Source organism: Leptonychotes weddellii, chromosome 6, assembly GCF_054177405.1.
Source record: "Leptonychotes weddellii isolate Sample4059 chromosome 6, ASM5417740v2, whole genome shotgun sequence".
In the NCBI taxonomy this organism is placed as follows: domain Eukaryota; kingdom Metazoa; phylum Chordata; class Mammalia; order Carnivora; family Phocidae; genus Leptonychotes; species Leptonychotes weddellii.
The window spans coordinates 109234844-109256326 of record NC_138374.1 but is presented as its reverse complement, the minus strand read 5'-3'; the positions used below and the strand labels follow the sequence as shown (position 1 = coordinate 109256326).

At 35.8% G+C, this 21483-nt stretch overlaps 1 protein-coding gene across 3 annotated transcripts in view; it reads left to right on the top strand.

The window, feature by feature from the left end:
* ASPM (assembly factor for spindle microtubules) overlaps positions 1-21483 on the top strand; it is a 63936-nt gene that overhangs the window by 6431 nt on the left and 36022 nt on the right. For 2 of the 3 annotated variants that reach the window (XM_006734060.2, XM_006734061.2), the window contains exons 4-16: positions 9065-9169; positions 9573-9719; positions 10869-11111; positions 11635-11702; positions 14184-14325; positions 14886-15016; positions 15518-15693; positions 18187-18332; positions 18422-18507; positions 18972-19193; positions 20309-20516; positions 20614-20756; positions 20856-20984. In XM_006734060.2, coding sequence (XP_006734123.2) covers positions 9065-9169; positions 9573-9719; positions 10869-11111; positions 11635-11702; positions 14184-14325; positions 14886-15016; positions 15518-15693; positions 18187-18332; positions 18422-18507; positions 18972-19193; positions 20309-20516; positions 20614-20756; positions 20856-20984 — 1946 coding nt within the window. Of the gene's footprint in view, positions 1-9064; positions 9170-9572; positions 9720-10868; positions 11112-11634; positions 11703-14183; positions 14326-14885; positions 15017-15517; positions 15694-18186; positions 18333-18421; positions 18508-18971; positions 19194-20308; positions 20517-20610; positions 20757-20855; positions 20985-21483 lie in introns of all 3 variants that reach the window. The other variant, XM_081824934.1, reaches the window with a different exon arrangement.

Sequence of the window (21483 nt, the reverse complement as noted above, 5' to 3'; positions counted from 1 at the left end):
TTTGCTCTTTCTTTTGGTTTAGTAAGTTTCCTATTGATAAGCTTGAATTAAGTTGCACTTTTCATTTACCAGTTTGCTTAGCAGAAGATGGGGCCAAATCCTAAAATAGTTTTGATCTTGTTCTTAATGAAACTTTGATATTTTGCATTAATTTCAGTTAAAAAAAAAACTGCATTAAAATAGTTATCTTGATTACAGAGTTACTTGGCACCCCTCAAGTTTTATACCCAGGGGAAGTACTTTACTTGCCTCACTAAGGTCCAAGCCCTGACTGGAAGACCCAGTGATGTGCCTGGCCCCCATCATACCATCTGAGAAAATGCAAAAGAGGCCTTTGCATACTCTGTGCACCTCCTGACATTCTCCCTCAGCCTTTACTTAGCCATTAATTAGGAATGAAGATAGGGTCCCAGAGCTCTGCATTCCTTTGGGAAAAACATCACTGTTCCTTCCCCACTACTCGCAGCCTTACCATCAAGTCTGCCTCAAAAACAGGACTAATTCCATCATGCCCTTTTAACCCAAATTACCTCATGACAGTCAAGTTCCAGGCAGGAAAATGAATCACACTACTTATGAGATAATTTAAATGAATCCTAGAACTCCCAAGAAGTATCACACATCTCATTTCTCTCATTTATTATCTCCTTTCTCTTTGAACATCCCCCTAATTTGAACATCCTCTCATTTATTATCTCCTTTCTCTTTGAACATTCCCTAATCTCCAGCTCTTTAAACTGTCTGTGCCCTCTGAACTCATGGTCCTTCATTAGCATTGTCTTTTATAAACATTCCCTCATTCTGTTACCTTGCTGAAACCTGGCTTTTCTGAAAACACTGTTTTCATTGCAACCCTCTCAAGTTGTGTCTGTTTTCTTTCCTATTCCTCTGACCCTGGGCCTCTTGATGGGTTAGTGGTCCACCTTCCTTCTCACATCTACTTCTAGACTATTTTTTTTCTTCTTTATCCTTGAAAACAAACGAAAAGAAAACAAACAGCAACAAAACAGCTTGAAGTTCATTTTTCATTCTCTTCCACCTATATTCCTCTTTGTAATAATGAAAGACTACTCTCAAGATTTTTACATTTGGTTCATTTGGCTTCTCCAAAACAACCATCATTATTTTTTATCATTTCAAAATCCTTGTAGGATCTTTCCAATATCTGGGCCTTTTAGTTCCAGCGTACTTAGTCCTAAAAACATCTCCATCTCTAATCACCATCTCTATGATTTTAGCATTTTCTCTAGAAACCCAACTCAAACATTTTTTTCTCCCCTTCCTACACATACAATCCTTTAATCCATCATGGTTTCAGCAGCCCTCACTCTGACATGTCCTTACTTTCCTACTTCTACAGCTTGGATTACATAACTCATGATCATTCGATTCATCTCTCTTCCCCTCATTATATTTGTCTAGCAAATTCCAATCCCAGTCCAACTCTACCTGCTCTGTGCCTGAATCTTGCTGGTTGGTCTTTAAATTAATGACCACAAATCTCAAGTAAGCCCTCAACTCTTTTTGACTATGTCTTTTTGGATTTATTGACTTTTACACTTTGCTACAGACTGTCTCATCTCTCCCTTCTTTTCTCCTGAAACCTCTAACACTTTTCTTTCCTCCTCTCCCATGATTGAGAATAGTAGGTAACACTTACTGAGCATGTCTTCTGTCAGACCCAGTTGTAAGTGCTTTGCTATTACCTCCTTTAATACTAATAACAATCACACAAAATAATTGTTATCAGTACATTTTCAAAATAAGGAAATCAGTGCACCCAGAAGTTGAATAATTTGCCTAAGATCGCAGAGGTAGTAAATGATAAAGCTAGGGTTCTACCCCAGGCAGTTAGGCTCCAGAGATAATCCTCTGAACCTTGTCTAAGCTGATGATCTGCTTCTGGCTTCATTGAGTCAGTAGAAGTATTGAAGAAAACCTTAACACACTCGACATTTACCACCCTTACTTGTGTTTCATCCACTGCTTTCTTCCCACTTACTAAAGCATGAAGTGTCTATGCACTCGATGTGGCTGGGCTCTTTACTGGTACGAGAGATCCTGTGCCCTTCTACCCAAGGATGTTGCTTTAGTGATTGTCTTCTTTCTCCCATATCTTCCAATTTTTTACTCCCTACTGAGTCATTTCTGATACAAATATGCTGTTATTCCATCCCTTAAAAAACGAAAACTTATTAATACCATTTATCCCTCCTTTAGCCCCTGCTCCATTTTTCTGCTTTCTTTTGAGCAAGACTCCTTGAAAGAACCTAAGTGTTTACTTTGTCATTATTCACTGAGATATGTATACTTTTATGTGTAAACATTTACCTGAATTAAAAGGTGCTTTTTAATGTAAAAAAATCATTTAGAAAGTTGCTTGTATTAGCTGTTTCCACTTTTTTGAACCCACTTCAGTCAGGTTTTGACTACTGAAACTTTTCTTGTCGAGGTTATTAAAACCTCCTTCCACACTATTAAATCTGATAAATATTTATCAATCTTCATCTTGAACTATTACAAACTGATACTTTGAACCTCTGTCTTCTTGGAACACATGATGCTGCCATCCCCACTCCCTCCTGGTTCTTTTCCTACTTGTTGCTTCTCAGTTTTCCTTGTGGAGTGCTCTTTATCACCCCAACCTCTAAATCTTGGAGTAAGTGAAGGCTTAGTTACTGACCCTTTTTCATACTCTTTTTTTTTTTTTTTGGAAGATTTTATTTATTTATTTGTCAGAAAGAGAGTGAGAGCACAAGCAGGGGGAGCGGCAGGCAGAGGGAGAAGCAGGCTCCCTGCTGAGCAAGGATGCAAGATTCAATCCCAGAACTCTGGGACCATGACCTGAGCCGAAGGCAGCCGCTTAACCAACTAAGCCACCCAGGTGTCCCCCTTTTTCATATTCAGAGTCTTACTCATTCCCTTAGTGATCTCATTCCATCTCATAGTTTTCAGTGCTATCCATACATGGAGGCCTCCCAATTTTGTATCTTTAGGATGGACCTCAAATTTATTTTATCCAACATATAACATTTCTACTTCACTGTCTAGTGAACATCTTTATTTAATTTGTCCAAAGCCAAACCTTTGCTGTCCCCTCTACCATGATACTCCTACCTGGCATGTCATTCCCATCACAATACTTCTTGTTGGGACCTCTCATCTCAGGCCCAAACCTTGTAATGTCCTTAAGTGTATTTCTCTCCAACCTTCTCTTTATAAATTCAGTCTGTCTGACTCCAAATTCAGTCCTTCGATGAATCCTATCTTCTCTTTCTTCTAAATACAGAATCTGATCACTTCTCACCATTTCCAGTGGCACCTGATTTAGTCTCTCATTGCAGAGCCTACTAATAGATCTTGCTTTCACCTTTGGCTTCTCTATAGTCTATTTTCCATATAGCAACCAGGGTAATACTTTAAAAATTAGTTGGATTCTGATGTTCTCTGGTTCTATACCCTCTAATGGCTTCCCATTTCACTGAAAGCCAAAGTTTTTACAATGATGTACAAGGCCTTGTAAGATTTGTATTACCACCCATCTCCCCACTTCACTCTTACTTCTCTCCCCCTTGCTCACTCTGCTTGTACCACCCTGGCTTCCTTGTTATCCTTGAATCCTCAAACATGCTCTGTCCTTAGGGTATTTCAAGTTTATTGTCCCATCTATATAGAATGATTTCCTTCTCCAACTCCCTTATATCAGACTCAAAAAGGTCACTGACTTGCCCAAGGTCACAGAAGCTACTAAAATTAAGTTTATAATTGAAACTCAAGTCTCCCTAACTACAAAGTAAATGTTTTTTCTACCATATTTTGCTATACTGTTATGGTTTAAGTAAGAGAAGGAACAGGTAAATGTAAGGATTTTATTTTGGGCATTGACCAAAGATGATAGTGATTGGGATCCACTGGCCTCAAATTTCTGATGTGCCAAAATAGATGGAGGCAATGAGTGGTATCCAATATCTGGCTTTCCCACTCCCTTGCTCAGGAAACTTGGAGTGGCTCTCTGCTGTTATCAGATTATTTCCAGGCTTGTTATTCTGCCATTTAAGGTCGTCCTCATGTGACCTCTATGTAGCCAGCCTGCCTGCTAACTTATATTCCACAACATTCTTTGCCATGCTAGTCCTGTCATTCCATCATTTATCTTCCTTTCTTTTTTTTTTTTTTTTTTGCTGTTGTTAACCTCATACATAGTTACATAATTTTTTTTCTTGTGATGAGGACTTTTTTTTTTTTTTTAAAGATTATTTATTTGAGAGAGCGAGAATGAGAGAGAGAGAGAGTACATGAGAGGGGGAAGAGTCAGAGGGAGAAGCAGGCTCCTCGCTGAGCAGGGAGCCCGATGCGGGACTCGATCCCGGCCCGGGATCATGACCTGAGCCGAAGGCAGTCGCTTAACCAACTGAGCCACCCAGGCGCCCGAGGACTTTTAAGATTTACTTTCTTAGCAACTTTCAAATAGGCAGTACAGTATTATTAACTGATCACCATGCTGTATATTACATCCCTATGACTTAGGTATTTTATAATTAGAAGTTTATACTTTTCACCCCCCTCACCCCCACTCCTCCCCACCTTAGGCAATTACAAATCTGTTCTCTGTATCTATGAACTTGGTTTTTGTTTTTATTTTTGTTTTAGATTTCACATATAAGTGAGATCATATGGTATTTGTCTTTCTCTGTCTGATTTATGTCACTTAGCAGAATGCCCTCAAGGTCTTTCCATGTTGTCACAAGTGGTAAGATTTCATCCATTTTTATAGCTGAATAATATTCCATATATATATATATAGCATTTTCTTTATCCATTTACCCATTGAAGGGACTCTTAGGTTGTTTCCGTATCTTGGTTATTGTAAGTAATACTGCAGTGAACATGGGAGTGCATGTATCTGTTTGAGTCAGTGTTTCTGTTTTCTTCATAAAAATACCCAGAAGTGGAATTGCTGGATCATATGGTAGCTCTAGTTTTAATTTTTTGAGGAACCTCCATACTGTTTTCCATTGGCTGTACCAATTTACATTCCTACTAACAGTGCACCAGGGTTCCCTTTTCTCCTCTTCCTTGCCAACACTATTAATTCTTTTTGATTGTAAACATTCTAACGGGTGTGAGATAACAGCTCATTGTGGTTGTGATTTGCATATCCCTGATGATGAGTGACGTTGAGTATCTTTTCATGTGTCTGGTGGCCGTCTGTATGTCTTCTTCGGAGACATGTCTATTCAGATCTTTTGCCCATTTTTTATTTGGATTATTTGGGGGATTTTTTTTTGCTATTGAGTTGTTTGAGTTCTTTTTCTGTATTTTGGATATTAACCCCCATCAGAGTTTTCTTCCATTCAGTATGTTACCTTTGATTTGGTTGATGATTTTCTTTGCTGTGCAGAAGCTTATAGTTTGATATAGTCTCACTTGTTTGTTTTTGCTTTTGTTGCCTTTGCTTTTGATGTCAGATCCAAAAAATCATCACCAAGTCAAGGAGCTTACTGCCTATTTTTTTTTTCTAAGAGCTTTATGGTTTCTGGTCTCACATTCAAGTCTTCAGTCCATTTTGAGTTGATTTTTGTGCATAATATAGTAGTAGAGCTTCATTCTTTTGCATGTGGCTGCTCAGTTTTCCCAATACCATTTATTGAAGAGACTGTATATTATATATTCTTCCCTCCTTTGAATGTAAATCAATTGAACATGTATGTGTGGATTTATTTCTGGGCTCTCTATTCTGTTGCACTGATCTGTGTGCCTGTTTTTATGTCACTACCATACTGTTTTGTTTACTATAGCTTTGTAATATAGTTTGAAATCAGGGAGTGTGATGCCTCCAGCTTTGTTCTTCTTTCTCAAGATTACTTTGGCTATTTGGGGGCTTTTGTGGTTCCACAGAAATCTTAAGACTATTTGTTATATTCCTGTGAAAAATCCATAGGAAATTTGATAGGGATTTCATTGAATCTGTAGATTGCTTTGGGTAGTATGGACATTTTAACAACATTAATTCTTTAAATCCATGAGTCTGGAATCTTTCCATTTATTTGTGTCTTCAGTTTCTTTCATCAGTGTCTTGTAGTTTTGTATATTGATTTTGTATCCTGCATCTTTACTGAATTAGTTTATTCTAACAGTTTTGTGATGGAGTCTTAAGGAGTTTCTATATATAATATTTTATCTGCAAGTAGTGACATTTTTACTTCTTTCTAATGTGGATTCCTTTTATTTCTTTTTCTTGCCCAATTACTCTAGTGCAGACTTCCAATACTATGATGAATAAAAGTGGCAAGAGTGGGCATCCGTGTCTTATTCCTGACCATGTATCCTCTTGTTAACTTTCTTACCTATTGTTTTCTCACTAATTCAAATCTTTCACTTGTTTCAAGTACTGTAGTCAACTTTTATTAACTCCTTGATGGCTTTCCCTCTAGGTATGTTCCTTAAGCAAATTTGAATTCAGCATATGTAACATCTCGTATGTTAACTCTATTTCTTTGCTTGTATTTCTTGTTTCCTATAGATATTATCTGACCAGATAACAAATTCTTTTAGAATAAAGAACATGCCTATACCTGTTGTGATCTACGAGATGTACAATAAATGATGAATGAATGACAGTTTCTTTAAGGTGGCCACCTAGTTGGGCCTCTTTGTGAGGTTTAAAGAGAATTGGACACATTGAGTATCTGACTTATGAGCCCATATGAAAGCATGGTAACACTAAGAATGACTGACTCTTTCCATTCTGGCAAACCCATGAGAGCAAAGAAAGAAGTCAATTTTCCAAGATACATTTATTCAGTATTGATAAGGGGCCTACTGTGTGCTATGCATTGTTCTAGGATCTATGGATACAAGGAAAAAAGGTATAATTCCTGTCTTCAAGCTGCTCTCAGTCCTCTGACTGAGCTATGCCCAGGGAATCATGGAAGCACAGAAAGGGAGGCACTTTACTTGGCCTTTCTGAGTGGTAAGGAGCTGTGAGATGGTCCCACGAAAGCATTCCCACAGAATAAAATGATTCCATGCAGAGGTACCAGATTCTGTGGTGTTTTGGAATGAGGACTTTTCCCTCTTTATTTTTAAAAGGTTCAAATACAAAGAGACGTATAACCTCATAAATATGTCACAATTTGACTGTGTCCCTTACTTTCACAATTGGCGTAGATTTGCAATCCCAGTAAATCAAAACTAAGCAAACTTTTTCTCTAAAGGTCCAGATAATAAATATTTAGGTTTTGCAGGCCAAATGATCTCTATCACAACTACTGAACCTCCCCCACTATAGAAGGAAAAAGAGCCACAAACAATGTGTAAATGAATAAATGTGGCTGTGTTCCAATACAGTTTTATTCATGGACACTGAAATTTGAATTTCATGTCATCTGCATGTGTCATAAAATACAATCATTTTGATTTTTTCCCCCAATTATTTACAAATGTGAAAACTAATCTTATATTGTAGACCATATAAAAAGAGGCAGTGGGCTGGATTTTGCCTGTGGGTCATAGTTTGCTCTCTTCTGCCTTTTCTTAGCTCTTTGTTTATATTTAGTAGGTGTATCATCTGGTATGAAATCTGCTTTTGAGGGAGTGAACTGCTATTCTGATATAACCTATATTAACCTATAAACTATATCACTTTGCCACTGTGACTTTTATCGCAGTTTCCTTTGTAGATACCACATGCTATCTCCCTCAGTCACCTGGGTTAGATACCTGGAAATCCTCTGAAGTTCTCATTCTTTACCATTCGCCTAGCCAGTGATTATTAAGGCTTGTAGGTTCTACTATTAAAATAACTCTTCTTTCTAGTTTATCTCCACTGCGTCTGTTTTAATTTAAATTCTCATAATAGCTAAGTTGGGCCACTGTGATAGCTTCCTCTTAGCTTTCTAGCTCTAGTCTTAACTGCTTTTATTCCATTGGCCACTGTTTTCTAAAATGTAAACGATGGTGTTACTTCCTAGATTTAAATCTTTTGTTGGCATACCAGGTACATCAAACTGATTAATAGTGCAGGCTCTGGGCCTATACTGCCTAGCTCTGCCACTTACTAGCTTGTGTGACCTTACCAAGTAGCTTAATTGTTCTAAGCTCCAGTATCCTAATTATATAAAATATGGATAATAATAGTACACTTCTGAGAGGTTTGCCAGGATGATTACCTGAGGTATTCTATGTTAAAAGACTGTGATAGTGCCTGCAACAAAGTATTCAAACATTAGCCACTATTTTTATTACGATTTAACTCTTTTCTACTTTTTTCAACCTCTTCTATTGTTTTTCTGATAGGTGTTTTTTACTCCAGCCACATTGCAGTTCTGTCAACAGGTCACATTCCTCATGCCTGACTTCCACTTTAAGAGTCAGCTCAAGTATATTCGCATTTAGGAAGGCTGTCCTACCCTTCTAGGTGAAGTTAGCTCTCCCTTCTTGTTCTCATAGCTGCTTAAATGTACTTCTCCTTTATGTAGTGTATTATAATTTCTTTTAAACTTCTGTACGAGCCTGACAACTTCCAAGGGCTGGAACCATATCTGCAATTCTGCATTCTCAGCACCTAGCACCGAATCTGCAATATATACATACAATAAATGGTGATTGAATGTGAATCATAGCTTCTACAGACACAAGATAAAGTGTAGCTTCTGGTCTGTAACTTCCAGATGTAGGTTTTATTTATTTTTTTTTTTTTTTAAAGATTTTATTTATTTATTTGAGAGAAAGAGAATGAGAGAGAGCACATGAGAGGGGGGAGGGTCAGAGGGAGAAGCAGACTCCCTGCCGAGCAGGGAGCCCGATGCGGGACTCGATCCAGGGACTCCAGGATCATGACCTGAGCCGAAGGCAATCGCTTAACCAGCTGAGCCACCCAGGCGCCCCAGATGTAGGTTTTATTGACCACCAAGTTCATAGCATAGTACCAGACACATAGTAATTATTAAGTATTTGCTAAATGGATGTGATATTGAAGAACTTAAATTCAACTTTAAAACAGTTCATTCATGGAATGTATTTCATTTTTAATGCTATTATTCTGCTTTCTAATTTATTTTAGATTCATTAGTATACAGAACTCCTAATTCTAAAACAAACAAAAGGACCAAACCCATTGTTGCTGTGGCACAGTCTACTTTGACCTTCATAAAACCATTAAAAACAGGTAAGTGTTCATTATTTTTTAAGTAACTGAAAAACTGACATGGGATGAAGCATTAATTGCATTTCAAGTAGAAATGAATTGATACTTTTTATTGAATTAAAGCCTTGGAGAATTGTAAATATGTGTATTCAAATAACAGGATATTTCCTTAGACTTCGGTGAAATTAACTCATGGTGACTAGGATTTTTAAATAACCAGGAGGTACAGTGGTACTTTTTTCCTTCAAACTTTGATTATATTTTATACCTAAAACCTTTTCAACTGTTTTTAGCAAGTAGTGGAAAAGCAAATATTGTTCAGTGTTTTAAAGGTGGTTTTGCTAGTGAAAAATGGTCTTTTGCTATATATTGCATGATAATTTAAAAGAGAATTTCTTACACAATAAACCAACTGTATTCTTAGATATTCCTAGACACCCAATGCCGTTTGCTGCAAAAAACATGTTTTATGATGAACGCTGGAAGGAAAAGCAGGAGCAGGGCTTTACTTGGTGGCTAAATTTTATATTAACTCCTGATGACTTCACTGTAAAAACAAATATTTCTGAAGGTAAACATTAAATTAATGTTTAAATTAAATAATGCTCTTGTTTTAACAGTTCTTAATATGAATTGTCATTTTTTAATTATGCATATATATTATAGTTAATGGCATGGTTCACTAATTCATTGACATGAATGCTAAAGATTGTGTAGGTGAGAATTTGTAGGGAATTCTTTACTGAAGGTACTAAACTTTGCTTTTTCCTTTTGCTTTCCATTCTTGTTCATCAGCCAATGCAATTCCAGCCTTTCAGGGGAATGAGTTTTATTTTAATATAGATTCAGTCTGAGTTAAGAGTGAAACATGGCTACTAAGAAATCCAATTCACTCTTTACCACATTAATAAAGTACAATGTCCTGGTGAATAAATCTAACAGTCTTCTATGGCAAACGTCTCAGTGCATGTTCTGGAAAAGAGGAGACTCAGGTGTAGAACAAGATGGAAACATGCTGTCCTTCAGACATTTGAAGGCTTTTTTCCTGAGAGAGAAGGAAACTTCACTTGTGACACTCTTGCATAGAAATTACAGGATCAGTTTGACTCAAGCTAAGGAAACATAATTTCCCTTGTTGCAGTGTTCAGAGGCCTGTCTGTATTTGTTAGAGAATACTGTATAGCATGTTTACATTAAAAGGCCCTTTGGCAAGACAATCTCTAAGGCAGCTTTTCTTTTTTCTCCAAAAGTAAACACAGCCTGATTTTTAGTTTTCTTCTTGAGAGAAAATATGTTTTATAAAAATTCAAGTTGCATTTCAAAATTTAATTGATTTTTTAAAGTCACATTCTTTAGAGACTTCTTTTTTTTAATTTATTAAAAAGGATGGAAACAGAGAAACTAGTTGGGAGACTATTTCATTAGCGTAGATTAGAGATGATAGTATGTGAACTTGGGTAATAGTGATAGAGGTTGTGAGAAGTGGTTAGACTTGAGATCCATTTTGCAGGTAGAGCCCCAAGTTGCAAAGATAGAATGGCCTAGGGTACTGAGTGAATGGTGACACCCATATTTTGAGATAGGAAAGAAAAGAGCAAGCTTGGAAGGGGCGGAGAATAGACCCTGTTTTGGCCATCTGAAATTTGCATTTATTGCTGGATGTAAGGACATCTGTATATATTGTTTAACCAGAAACATTCTTCCTTTTGTTTTTGCCCAGTAAGTGCTGCTACTCTTTTGGGAGTGGAGAGTCAACATAAAATCAGTGTTCTTAGAGCTCCTACAAAAGATGAAATGTCTCTCAGAGCTTATACTGCTCGGTGCAGGTTGAATAGATTACGTCGTGCAGCATGTCGCTTATTTACTTCTGAAAAAATGGTTAAAGCTATTAAGAAGCTTGAAATTGAAATTGAAGCTCGGCGGTTAATTGTTAGAAAAGATAGACACCTCTGGAAAGATGTGGGTAAGAAGATTATAGAAATCTCTATAAAGATTCTTTATATCTAAAGATGTGATTATTTATATTTTTTAAAGATTTATTTATTTGAGAGAGAGAGAGCATGCATGTACATGAGTTGGGGGAGGGCCAAAGAGAGAGGGGGGAGGGAGAGAGAGAATCCTCAAGCAGACCCCCCACTGAGTGCAGAGCCTGATGCAGGGCTGATCCCAGGACCCTGAAATCATGACCTGAGCGAAAATCGAGTCAGATGTTTAACTGACTGAGCCACCCAGGCACCACTTGAGATTAATTCTTTAAAACACTCAAGATTTTATATTTCAGAGTCAAATATATACATGATTTGACTTCGCTGCCTAAAATCTCATGTACTTTAATATGATCATATATATTTAAGAATGGCATGTATTTAACTCATTTCATATAAGTGATTATCCCTATTTTCCACTGATTTCTCTCCATAAAATTTTATTTATTGTCTCTATTTGATTAGTGGTCTGAGCTTACTTGCTTTTCACATGCATTTCAGGAGAACGGCAAAAAGTCCTGAATTGGCTGTTGTCATATAATCCTTTATGGCTACGAATCGGCCTAGAGGTAAGTATATGCTTCAATTTTTGAAATTTTATATTTTTTATTATATACTTTTTTTATATATACCTTTAGTAGACTTATTATGTATTTTTAATAGATTTTTTAATAAAATATGGTTTCACTTATAAAGTCATTTTGTTAGCTTCATTGGTCTTTCAGTATAAAATTTAAGGTCCTTTAATAAATACTTAGTAGGTAATTAGATCTTGCCAGTATATATTATTGCCATATCATCACATAGTAATTTTCCTGTTTTCTTAAATATATATAATTTGGTACTGGATATCATAAGTATTGTAAGCTCCTTTTTGAGCTTTTACAAATGATATACTTGGCTGTTTTAAATATATTTTCTAATTTAAACCTCTTCAAATCCCAGTGAGGTATGTTTTATTATTTCTACTTCACTGACAAAACTGAAGCTTAGATTTTAAGTGACATGCTTTATGCCAGTTATTAGTCAGGATTTGAATCTATACCCATCTGCTGCCAGAGCCTAAACTTGTAACCATTTTGATGCAACACTTCTCATAAAAATGTTGTCAAATTTGAGTTTTTCACTTAGCGCATGGCTCAGTAATACTTAGAGTTTTAAACTAACTGAATGAAAAAGACACTAGTAGTTGACTATTAAAGATATGATTCTATTTTAAAAATGCTCTATGTTTCCAGTTTTCTTTCATCTTTTACTAGTATACTTTTACATTTTCTTTAGGCTTTTTGCCATTGTCATGTAGGATATTCTATTCTTCAGCTTATTCCAGGTGTTAGAATAGAATGATCTTTGGTACTGAAAGGAATTGTTAACAATAATTTGGCTTTTATTTATCAAGAAATTGAGGCCCAAAGAGAACAAATGATAAGCTTACTGAGGTCACACAGTTTGATAGTATCATTGCTAAGTTTTCTTATTTCAATTTAGTATGCTTTTTGTTAATCAGAAAATTACATATCAGCTGGCTCTGCTTTCACATGTCAAATAATTCTAGAACCTTAATTGGAGTAGAACCCCTCTATCTGGGCCAAGGTAAAAAGCAAGAGAGTTAGTAGAAATTTGTAATTCCTTTTAAAACTTCTGCTTGGGAGTGCCTGAGTGGTTCAGTTGTTTAAGTGTCTGCCTTCGGCTCAGGTCATGATCTCAGGGTCCTGGGATCGAGTCCCACCTCAGGTTCCCTGCTCAGCAGAAAGTCTGCTTCTCCCTCTGTCTCTCCCTCCCCGGCTTTTGCTGTCTGTCTCGCTGTCTCTCTCTCTCTCTCAGATAAATAAATAAAGTCTCTAAAAATAAATAAAAAATAAAACTTCTGCTTAGATGTAGTATATGTCGCTTCCATCCATATTCCACTGGCCAGAACACATTATCTGGCCAAACACAAATGAGGTAGGAATATTATCCTCCCACAAGAGACACAGCAAGTCCATGTCGGTTGGTGGGAATGTATAATCCTTTTATATGGAAAGGAGGGATGAGTAACTATGAACACCTTAAGTTTCTGGTGGTGGTCATGACCTTTGAGGATTTTAAGAAAACATCAAAGGCAAAAAAATTAGTAAATAAAGATAAAGTTTTTCTATTTTGGCATATATTTTCCATGCTTTTATCTCTACGTTTGGTCAATGTAAAGTTATAAAATATAATTTGATATGGTTTTAGTTTTTTCTAATTGCTTTAAAAATCATTAATAATGGGGCACCTAGGTGACTCAGTTGTTAAGCGTCTGCCTTCAGCTCAGGTCATGATCCCAGGGTGCTGGGATCGAGCCCTGCATTGGGCTCCCTGCTTGGTGGGAAGCCTGCTTCTCCCTCTCCCACTCCCCTTGCTTATGTTCCCTCTCTCGTTGTGTCTCTCTCTGTCAAATAAATAAATAAAATCTTTTAAAAAAAAATCAGTAATAAGCATATTGATGTTAAATTTCATATTTAAATCAATTATGTTATACGCAATTAATGAATCATTGAACACTACATCAAAAACTAATAACGTACTATACGGTGGCTAACTGAACATAATAAAAAAATTTTTAAAAATCAATTATAAACAGATCTGAACTTCCCAAATTATCATTTTAGATTATTTGCAGATGGGTTTCTACCCGTTAACTATTAGAAAACTTTTAATATTTAAGTTTCTGTTGTACCATCATGATATACTTAGTAGGATAATTAAAATTGAATTTGAACAACATGCCTACATTTGATAGTTCTTTGAAGGAAAAAATTAAAATGTAAATATGGTTTGTCAGATGATTTTTAAGAATTTATCTTAGTCCTGAGCGTTTGCCTTTTTTCATCGTACACCATATACACTAAAGAATGCACAAAGCATATAAAGTTTAAAGAGGTTATTTAGCAAATATCCATGTTATTTCCATACTACTTAGAAAATAGAACATTGCCAAATCCTTAGAAGATTGTAGTTTGCTCTCCCCTTGTTGTATCCTTTTGCTTCTTAAAGGTCACATAGTCTTGACTTTAATTTCTTTTCAGACAATTTTTGGAGAACTTCTATCTTTGGAAGACAACAGTGATGTCATGGGGTTGGCTGTGTTTATTCTGAATCGCTTACTTTGGAATCCTGATATAGCCGCTGAGTATAGACACCCCACCGTTCCTCATCTATATAGAGATGGTGAGTAGTTCTGCCTCCACTGCATTCTTTCCACACTATGCATAAATGGCTTCTTCTTATTCTTTCTGGTCTCTGTTTAAATTTTACCTTCTTAGAGATGCCAGTATAAATATTCTCCCTTTCTTTACACCCATCATTCCCCATCACTTCCTCCATCACTGTAATTATTTTTACCTTTTTGTTGTCTCTACCCACCCTCTCCTCACAAGTAGGCTGTAAGCCCTGTGGAGATCATATTTCTTTTAGCTTGTTACTATAAATGTGGCATCTAGGATGCCACTGGCATAGAGTAGGTGCTTATTAAAAATTTGTTGCATGAGACAGACTAAATCACTTGCTATCTCTGTGTCTGTGCTTTCTCCTCCATGAGCTGGAAATATTAGAAACATACAGTTTTATGAGTATTATATGAATTTCATACATTTAAAGCACTAAGAAAGGCACATAGTGTTCTATTTGTGCTTATTATTGCTTTTCTTTGTTAGTATGTTATCATATTTTAAGGTGAAACTTGTCTTTCACAGATTAACTTGCTATGCTTTTTTGTACTTTTACTTAAGGTCATGAAGAAGCTTTGTCTAAGTTTACATTGAAAAAGTTATTGCTGTTGGTTTGTTTCCTTGATTATGCCAAAATATCCAAACTTATTGATCATGACCCTTGTCTCTTCTGTAAAGATGCTGAATTCAAGGTATAGTGTTCATTTTCTCTTTTATATTTCACATTTAAGACTTTGACTTGTTTTTATTGTTATTTTCTCTTTAAAAACGTCTAAGTTTCCCAAAGAAGAGTACTCTGGAGTGGAACAGGATAGGAATACCTATCTAGTCTGTTTTATTAGTAGTTCTAACCCTGCCTAACTTATTGGTTGACCTTTCACCAGCACACAACCCTATTAAGTTTTGTTGATTTGAGAACTCTGAGGAATTAACTGGAGGGGAAATTTCTTTCCTAATTTAGCATATTATCAAATGAATTCTAATTTTTGGAGTCTGTTATTAATTATGAGCAATTTTTTAAAAGGCCTTAAATTGGAAATAGATGTACATTATTACCATATGATATGAAACTGACTTTTGTTATGCTACCATTAATTTTACCTCATTTCTATATGCACAAGATAAGAATTTGTTGTTATTGTAAACAAAATTACAATCTTGGGATTTAATACCTGCAACTTGTTTCTCCACAGACTAGTAAAGACATTCTTCTGGCTTTTTCACGAGACTTCCTAAGTGGTGAAGGTGACCTTTCCCGTCACCTTAGCTTATTGGGATTACCTGTTAACCATGTTCAGACACCATTTGACGAATTTGATTTTGCTATTACAAATCTTGCTGTAGACTTGCAATGTGGGGTGCGTCTTGTGTAAGTATAAGAAATAGAAATATTTTACTTAATGGAATAGACTAAAATTTTCTGGAAAACACTTTTTTTCTGTATTTACATAGTCTTTCTTGCTCTTTCTTTCTTTTTTAATTAATTAATTTATTTTAGAGAGAGAGTTGGGGGAGGGGTCGAGGGAGCGAGAGAATCCTCATGCAAACTCTCTGCTGAGCACAGAGCCCAACATGGGGCTCAGTCCCACAACCCTGAGATCATGAAATGAGCCGAAATCAAGAGTTGGACACTTAACCAACTGAGCCACTCAGGTGCCCCCTCTTTCTTGCTCTTTCATGTGATGCAATAAATTTTTTTTAGGGCAAAAAAGATTGGAATAAGTATCTGCAATACTTTTGTAAAATGGTGTCAATTTTAGGTCCAGGAACCTTGTCGCCTATGCACATTTTTTTTCATGCTGACAGTGACGAGGGTCTGTGAGTAGTGACCAGTGATGCCCCAGAATAGAAGTTGGGACAAGCATGGAACTAATTAAAATTCAAACATTTAAGTAACACATTATGTTGACAGGGTTTCATAAGTACTGTTATTACTTGGAACCAATTCTAGTAGTATTATTAACCTTGTTTTAAACATGAGAAGTAACAGTTTTATACCAAGTTTTATACCATGGTATTGGGACATAAATTCAGGATGTCTGGCTTCAAATCATATAATATTTCTCGGTAACAAACTAAAATCCTCAAAATTGGCTTTTGTATGAGTCCAGTGAATTACCAGTTCCTGCTTTGGAAGGAGTGACCATGAGCACAGAACAGTACTGCAGTTGGCCTCTTCAGGATATCTGCGTGGGGGACATTTGTCTTGTTTCTAGGAAACTCACCAGTTGATATTACATTTGACATTTGTGAGGAAGAGATCTCTGGATCTTTATGAATCCCTAGTTCTTCAAAAACAACATCCATGTCACTTGCTTCCTTCTAAATTAAATTTCCATGAACATTCTTTTCTGATTATATGTTCTCACAACAAGGTAATAAATAGTCTTTTGAACCTTAGTGTAACTATTTCTCACTTGAGCAGTTTCCATATAGGCTAGAGCATTTGCTGAAAATGTTTCATATGTTATTTTTATATTTGTTTAATTTGTTCATTTCATAAATCCAAGCCACTACATCTGTTTCTGGCCAATAGGAATTCACATTTTTAGACTTTCTCCACTTTCCAAGGGGGGGGCAGTGATTGGTTTTATGTTCAGTGCTATTTTCCACAATGGAAGACATTTTTTAGGCTTTTAGGATAGTTACTAAGGATTTAGCAGTGTTGGATGTTGATGCTTTTTAGTTGGTCAGGAATTCTAACTAGTTAAGAGACTTGATTTTGCATACTAGATTTCCGCTTACTTCACTGTCAGCAAAATGATCCTGGATCTTCAAGGTCATTTGAGAATGCTTGAGAATGGTTAGTCCACTAATGCCAATAGGTAACGGGTTGGTCTACTGTTGCAGAAATACTTCATATGTCAGTTGGGTGGTTAGCTTGGAATGATCTTAAGTGACTTTCTAACCTTCAGAAATTATGGTTATATAAACAGTTCTGCCAAATTTTAGTTCTGTAAACAATTCTGCCAAATTTTAGCTACCTACAATAATCCATTGGGGCTTGCTTTTTCTGTAGAAATATCGATTATTGTCTAGTAGATAAAATACTAGTGACCTAGATGATATTAGGGGTTTGAATTTAAGTTGTAGTGTATATGTCTTTTTAAGGTAGGTGCTCAAATATTTTTACAATAATCTGGTACAGATATAACAGAATGGCTTTTGAATCTGTTAAATCTGAGTTTTAGTCCATACTACTAACTGTGTGACTGTTAGTAACTGTGTGACTATAGGCAGTTTACTAAATTTCTCTGGGCTTTGGTTTCTTCATCTGCAAAAAAAATGGGATAGTAATGCCTGACTGTGGGACTCACTATGAGGACTAAAATAAGAAAAGAAAGTACTTGCTTGGTGTGTAGAATACAGTAGCCCCTCCATAAATATACTTTCTCCCTTCCTTTCCTTTTCTTTTTTCCTATAGAACTCTGTTAATTTGTTCATGTGTGCATTTGTGTATATCTCATCTTTTTTTCTTACATTCTGTTCATAGACCTCAAACCACAGGCTTAAAATGAGAAATGACTCTTATTTGCCAATTATGGAGCAACAGTTTTCAGTTAGTTTTTTGGGATCTTTTTCACCTACAATCCTTTAAATTAGGGGATTTATGTGGGTGATAACTGTATTTAAATAAAGTTCATCTTGCATTCTTTGTTTTTTAAAGGAAAGTTAAGTTTATTTCTTCACATGATAAGGACAATCATACATCGACAGATCCTTACTGTCTCAGTGTGGGGAGGGTAAAGGCAGGATATTTATGATATTTTGGGGCCTGGTTTGAGCCCCACCTTTTGATGTAGGGAGCTTTTCATACATGTTTTTATATGACCGTGTCATCTGAAAATTCCTCTATTGTTAGGCGAATCATGGAACTTCTCACACGGGACTGGAATCTCTCAAAGAAACTCAGGATTCCTGCAATAAGTCGTCTTCAAAAGATGCACAATGTTGACATTGTTCTTCAAATTCTTAGATCACAAGGAATTCAGTTAAATGATGAGAATGGTAAAAATTGAGTAAAGATAAAACTTTTTCTTCTACCAAAAATTGATATGTACGTATATTGTGCTAACAGATTGTCTTTTCATTTACAGGAAATACAATCCTATCTAAGGATATTGTGGATAGGCACAGAGAAAAAACTCTTGCATTACTTTGGAAAATAGCATTTGCTTTTCAGGTATTGTACATTTGGTAAATTTTACACTTTTTATCAAATTTTAGTATTGATTTATAAAAGCATTTTTCATCAAATAGACTAACAATAACTGTTCCTTACTGGGGTTTATTCTGTCCCAGGAACTGGGGTAATTGCTTTATATATATTCCAATTTAATCTTCACAATACCCCTGTAAGGTAGGTGTTATCACTGCTTCATAGGTAAGGAAACTGAAGCTAGAAGCTATAGCATTATAGGACGCAGCGATGAGATTAGAACCCAGGCTTGTGTGACCCCAGATCTTACACATGACACACTATACATTAGCCACTATGCATTCTATCACTTCTGCATGAACTATGTTTGCCTTTAAAAAAAAAAGAAGAAGAAGAAGAAGACAGCGATGACAGTGACTAACTTCTATGGGTTAAGAATGATATATGAAAAACATAAAGATATTTATCCTTTTTTGTGTGTGTTTCAGGTGGATATTTCCCTTAATTTAGATCAGTTAAAAGAAGAAATTGACTTTTTAAAACACACACAGAGTATGAAGAAAACAATGTCTGCACGATCATGCCATTCTGATGCTATTATCAGTAAGAAAAAAGACAAAAGAAATAGTGGTTCCTTTGAACAATATAGTGAAAGCATAAAGCTGTTGATGGAGTGGGTAAATGCTGTTTGTGCTTTCTATAATAAAAAAGTAAGTTTCTTTGTTTTTGTTTTAGCTCACTATCTTTAAGTACATTTTGGTTAAAGTCAAACTTTATTCATAAAATATTTTATTGCATTTCTTAAATAATGTAGTTTATATATAACCAAACTTTTCCTCAAATGAGTGAGGGTGTTTTCACATACTGTATTTTATCTAATCTGTCAACAATTGTAGAACGCACAATCTTTTTATGTATTACTAAGAAAGAAAAAATGCCCTAGTCAGGAGTCTCAATAGGAGACATTTGTATAGAGTGGGGCACCTAAGGATCACACCCTTATCTTAAAGATAAATGCAAGTAAACTCACCGTGCAGAAGGGGACAATAGAGAACCTGACCACTGGGTACAAGGAGGAGGAAAAAAATCTAAGTTGAGTGTTTTGTAATCATTTGTTAGATTGATACTGTATTTCTTTATGAAGGGTACCCTTAAATGTAAATATGTGAAAATGAATAAAATAATGGTAGAGAATATGAAGCCAGAAAAATGATAGAGTACATGTTACTAAATATAGTAAACTGTTAACACCTTGAACAATATTGTTAGTAGAAAATTTGTCAGATATATGGATAATCTTCTGTGTTTTGACTAAATACCAGAGAGCTACTGAAGGCTCTAGGGGAGAATGTGTTCCATACCTTTCTCTTAACTTCTGGTGTTGCTGGCAGTCCTTGGCATTCCTTGGCTTATAGATACTTTACTCCAATCTCTGCCTCTGTCCTCACATAACATCTTCCTGTGTGTCTCTGTGTCTCTCTCCATATAAGGATACCAGACATTGGATTAGAATGAATCTACCCTACTCCACTGTGAAAATTAAACCTGTAATGACCCTATATCCAAATAATGTGATATTTTGAGGTTCTAGGAAGGACATGAATTTTTTGAGAGACCCTATTTCTCCTAGCACAATAATCAAATTCTGTTTTTGAAAGAGTATTTTATAATTGAGAATTTGGCTATAAATACAATGTTATCCTAGGTACTATTAGCCACTAATGTGATTTTCATAGCTATTAAAAGGAAATACAGACTACAAAACCATTAATATCCATATTACTGTCTAAATACAGTTAATCATTTTTCTGCAATTTCCAATCAGGTGGAGAATTTTACAGTGTCTTTCTCAGATGGCCGTGTATTATGTTACCTGATCCATCACTACCATCCTTACTACGTGCCTTTTGATGCTATATGTCAGCGTACTACTCAAACCGTAGAATGCACACAAACTGGTTCAGTGGTGTTAAATTCATCATCTGAATCTGATGGAAGTTCTCTGGATTTGTCTCTCAGAGCATTTGATCATGGTTAGTCCCTTTTGCCTGATTAACTTTTCAAGTGTTTTCTTTGTCACATCAGATTTTTGACTAGAGCTGTCTAATCTCTTTTTTATTTACATAGTAGAAAACACTTCAGAACTATACAAAGAACTTCTAGAAAATGAAAAGAAAAATTTTCAATTGGTTAGGTCTGCAGTTAGAGACCTTGGTGGAATACCTGCTATGATTAATCATTCAGATATGTCCAATACAATTCCTGACGAAAAGGTAAGAGTTTCTCAACTAATAACAAGAGTCTCAGAAGGTGACAGTAAGATGCATATTCTCTGTCAAACTTCTGTTTTCATCTCTTCTGTTTTCTCTTAGGTGGTTATCACTTATTTGTCATTTCTTTGTGCAAGGCTTTTGGATCTTTGTAAAGAAGCAAGAGCTGCTAGACTTATACAGACAACTTGGAGAAAATACAAACTAAAAACAGATCTAAAACGCCAACAGGTACTCCCCCAAAATGAAAACACTACAATGTGAATTGTACTTCACAAAATACCAGTTGATTGATTCCCAATGTGATTTTTACATTTTACTGATGTATGAAGTTATTGACATAATTTTAATAATTGTGTGTGTTTTGAGTTAGGGATGGGTATTTCTCCCTAACTCCTGATGTTTCCTTCACTGGGTGTATCTTCCAACTACTGTCCCCTCGCTTGCTCTAGGGGAAGTAGAATAACTTACCCCCTTTGTAAATTTGTAAAAATGAACTGAGGATACCTGACTCAGCTCTTTTCTTCTTCGTGGAATCTAACCTATCTCTGGGAGCAGTTTTCCATGAATTTTTCCTGCGGTGTTCTGGGAGGCTTGATCTTGCTGCTGGAGTGCCCCTTGAGTCTGGGTGTCAGTGTCTGATTTTGCAGTTCAGTTAGCCAGCTCATTTTGTCTGTCATGAAACTGTTTTCCAGTGTACCCTTTATTAGTTTAAATGTGGAATTTGGTT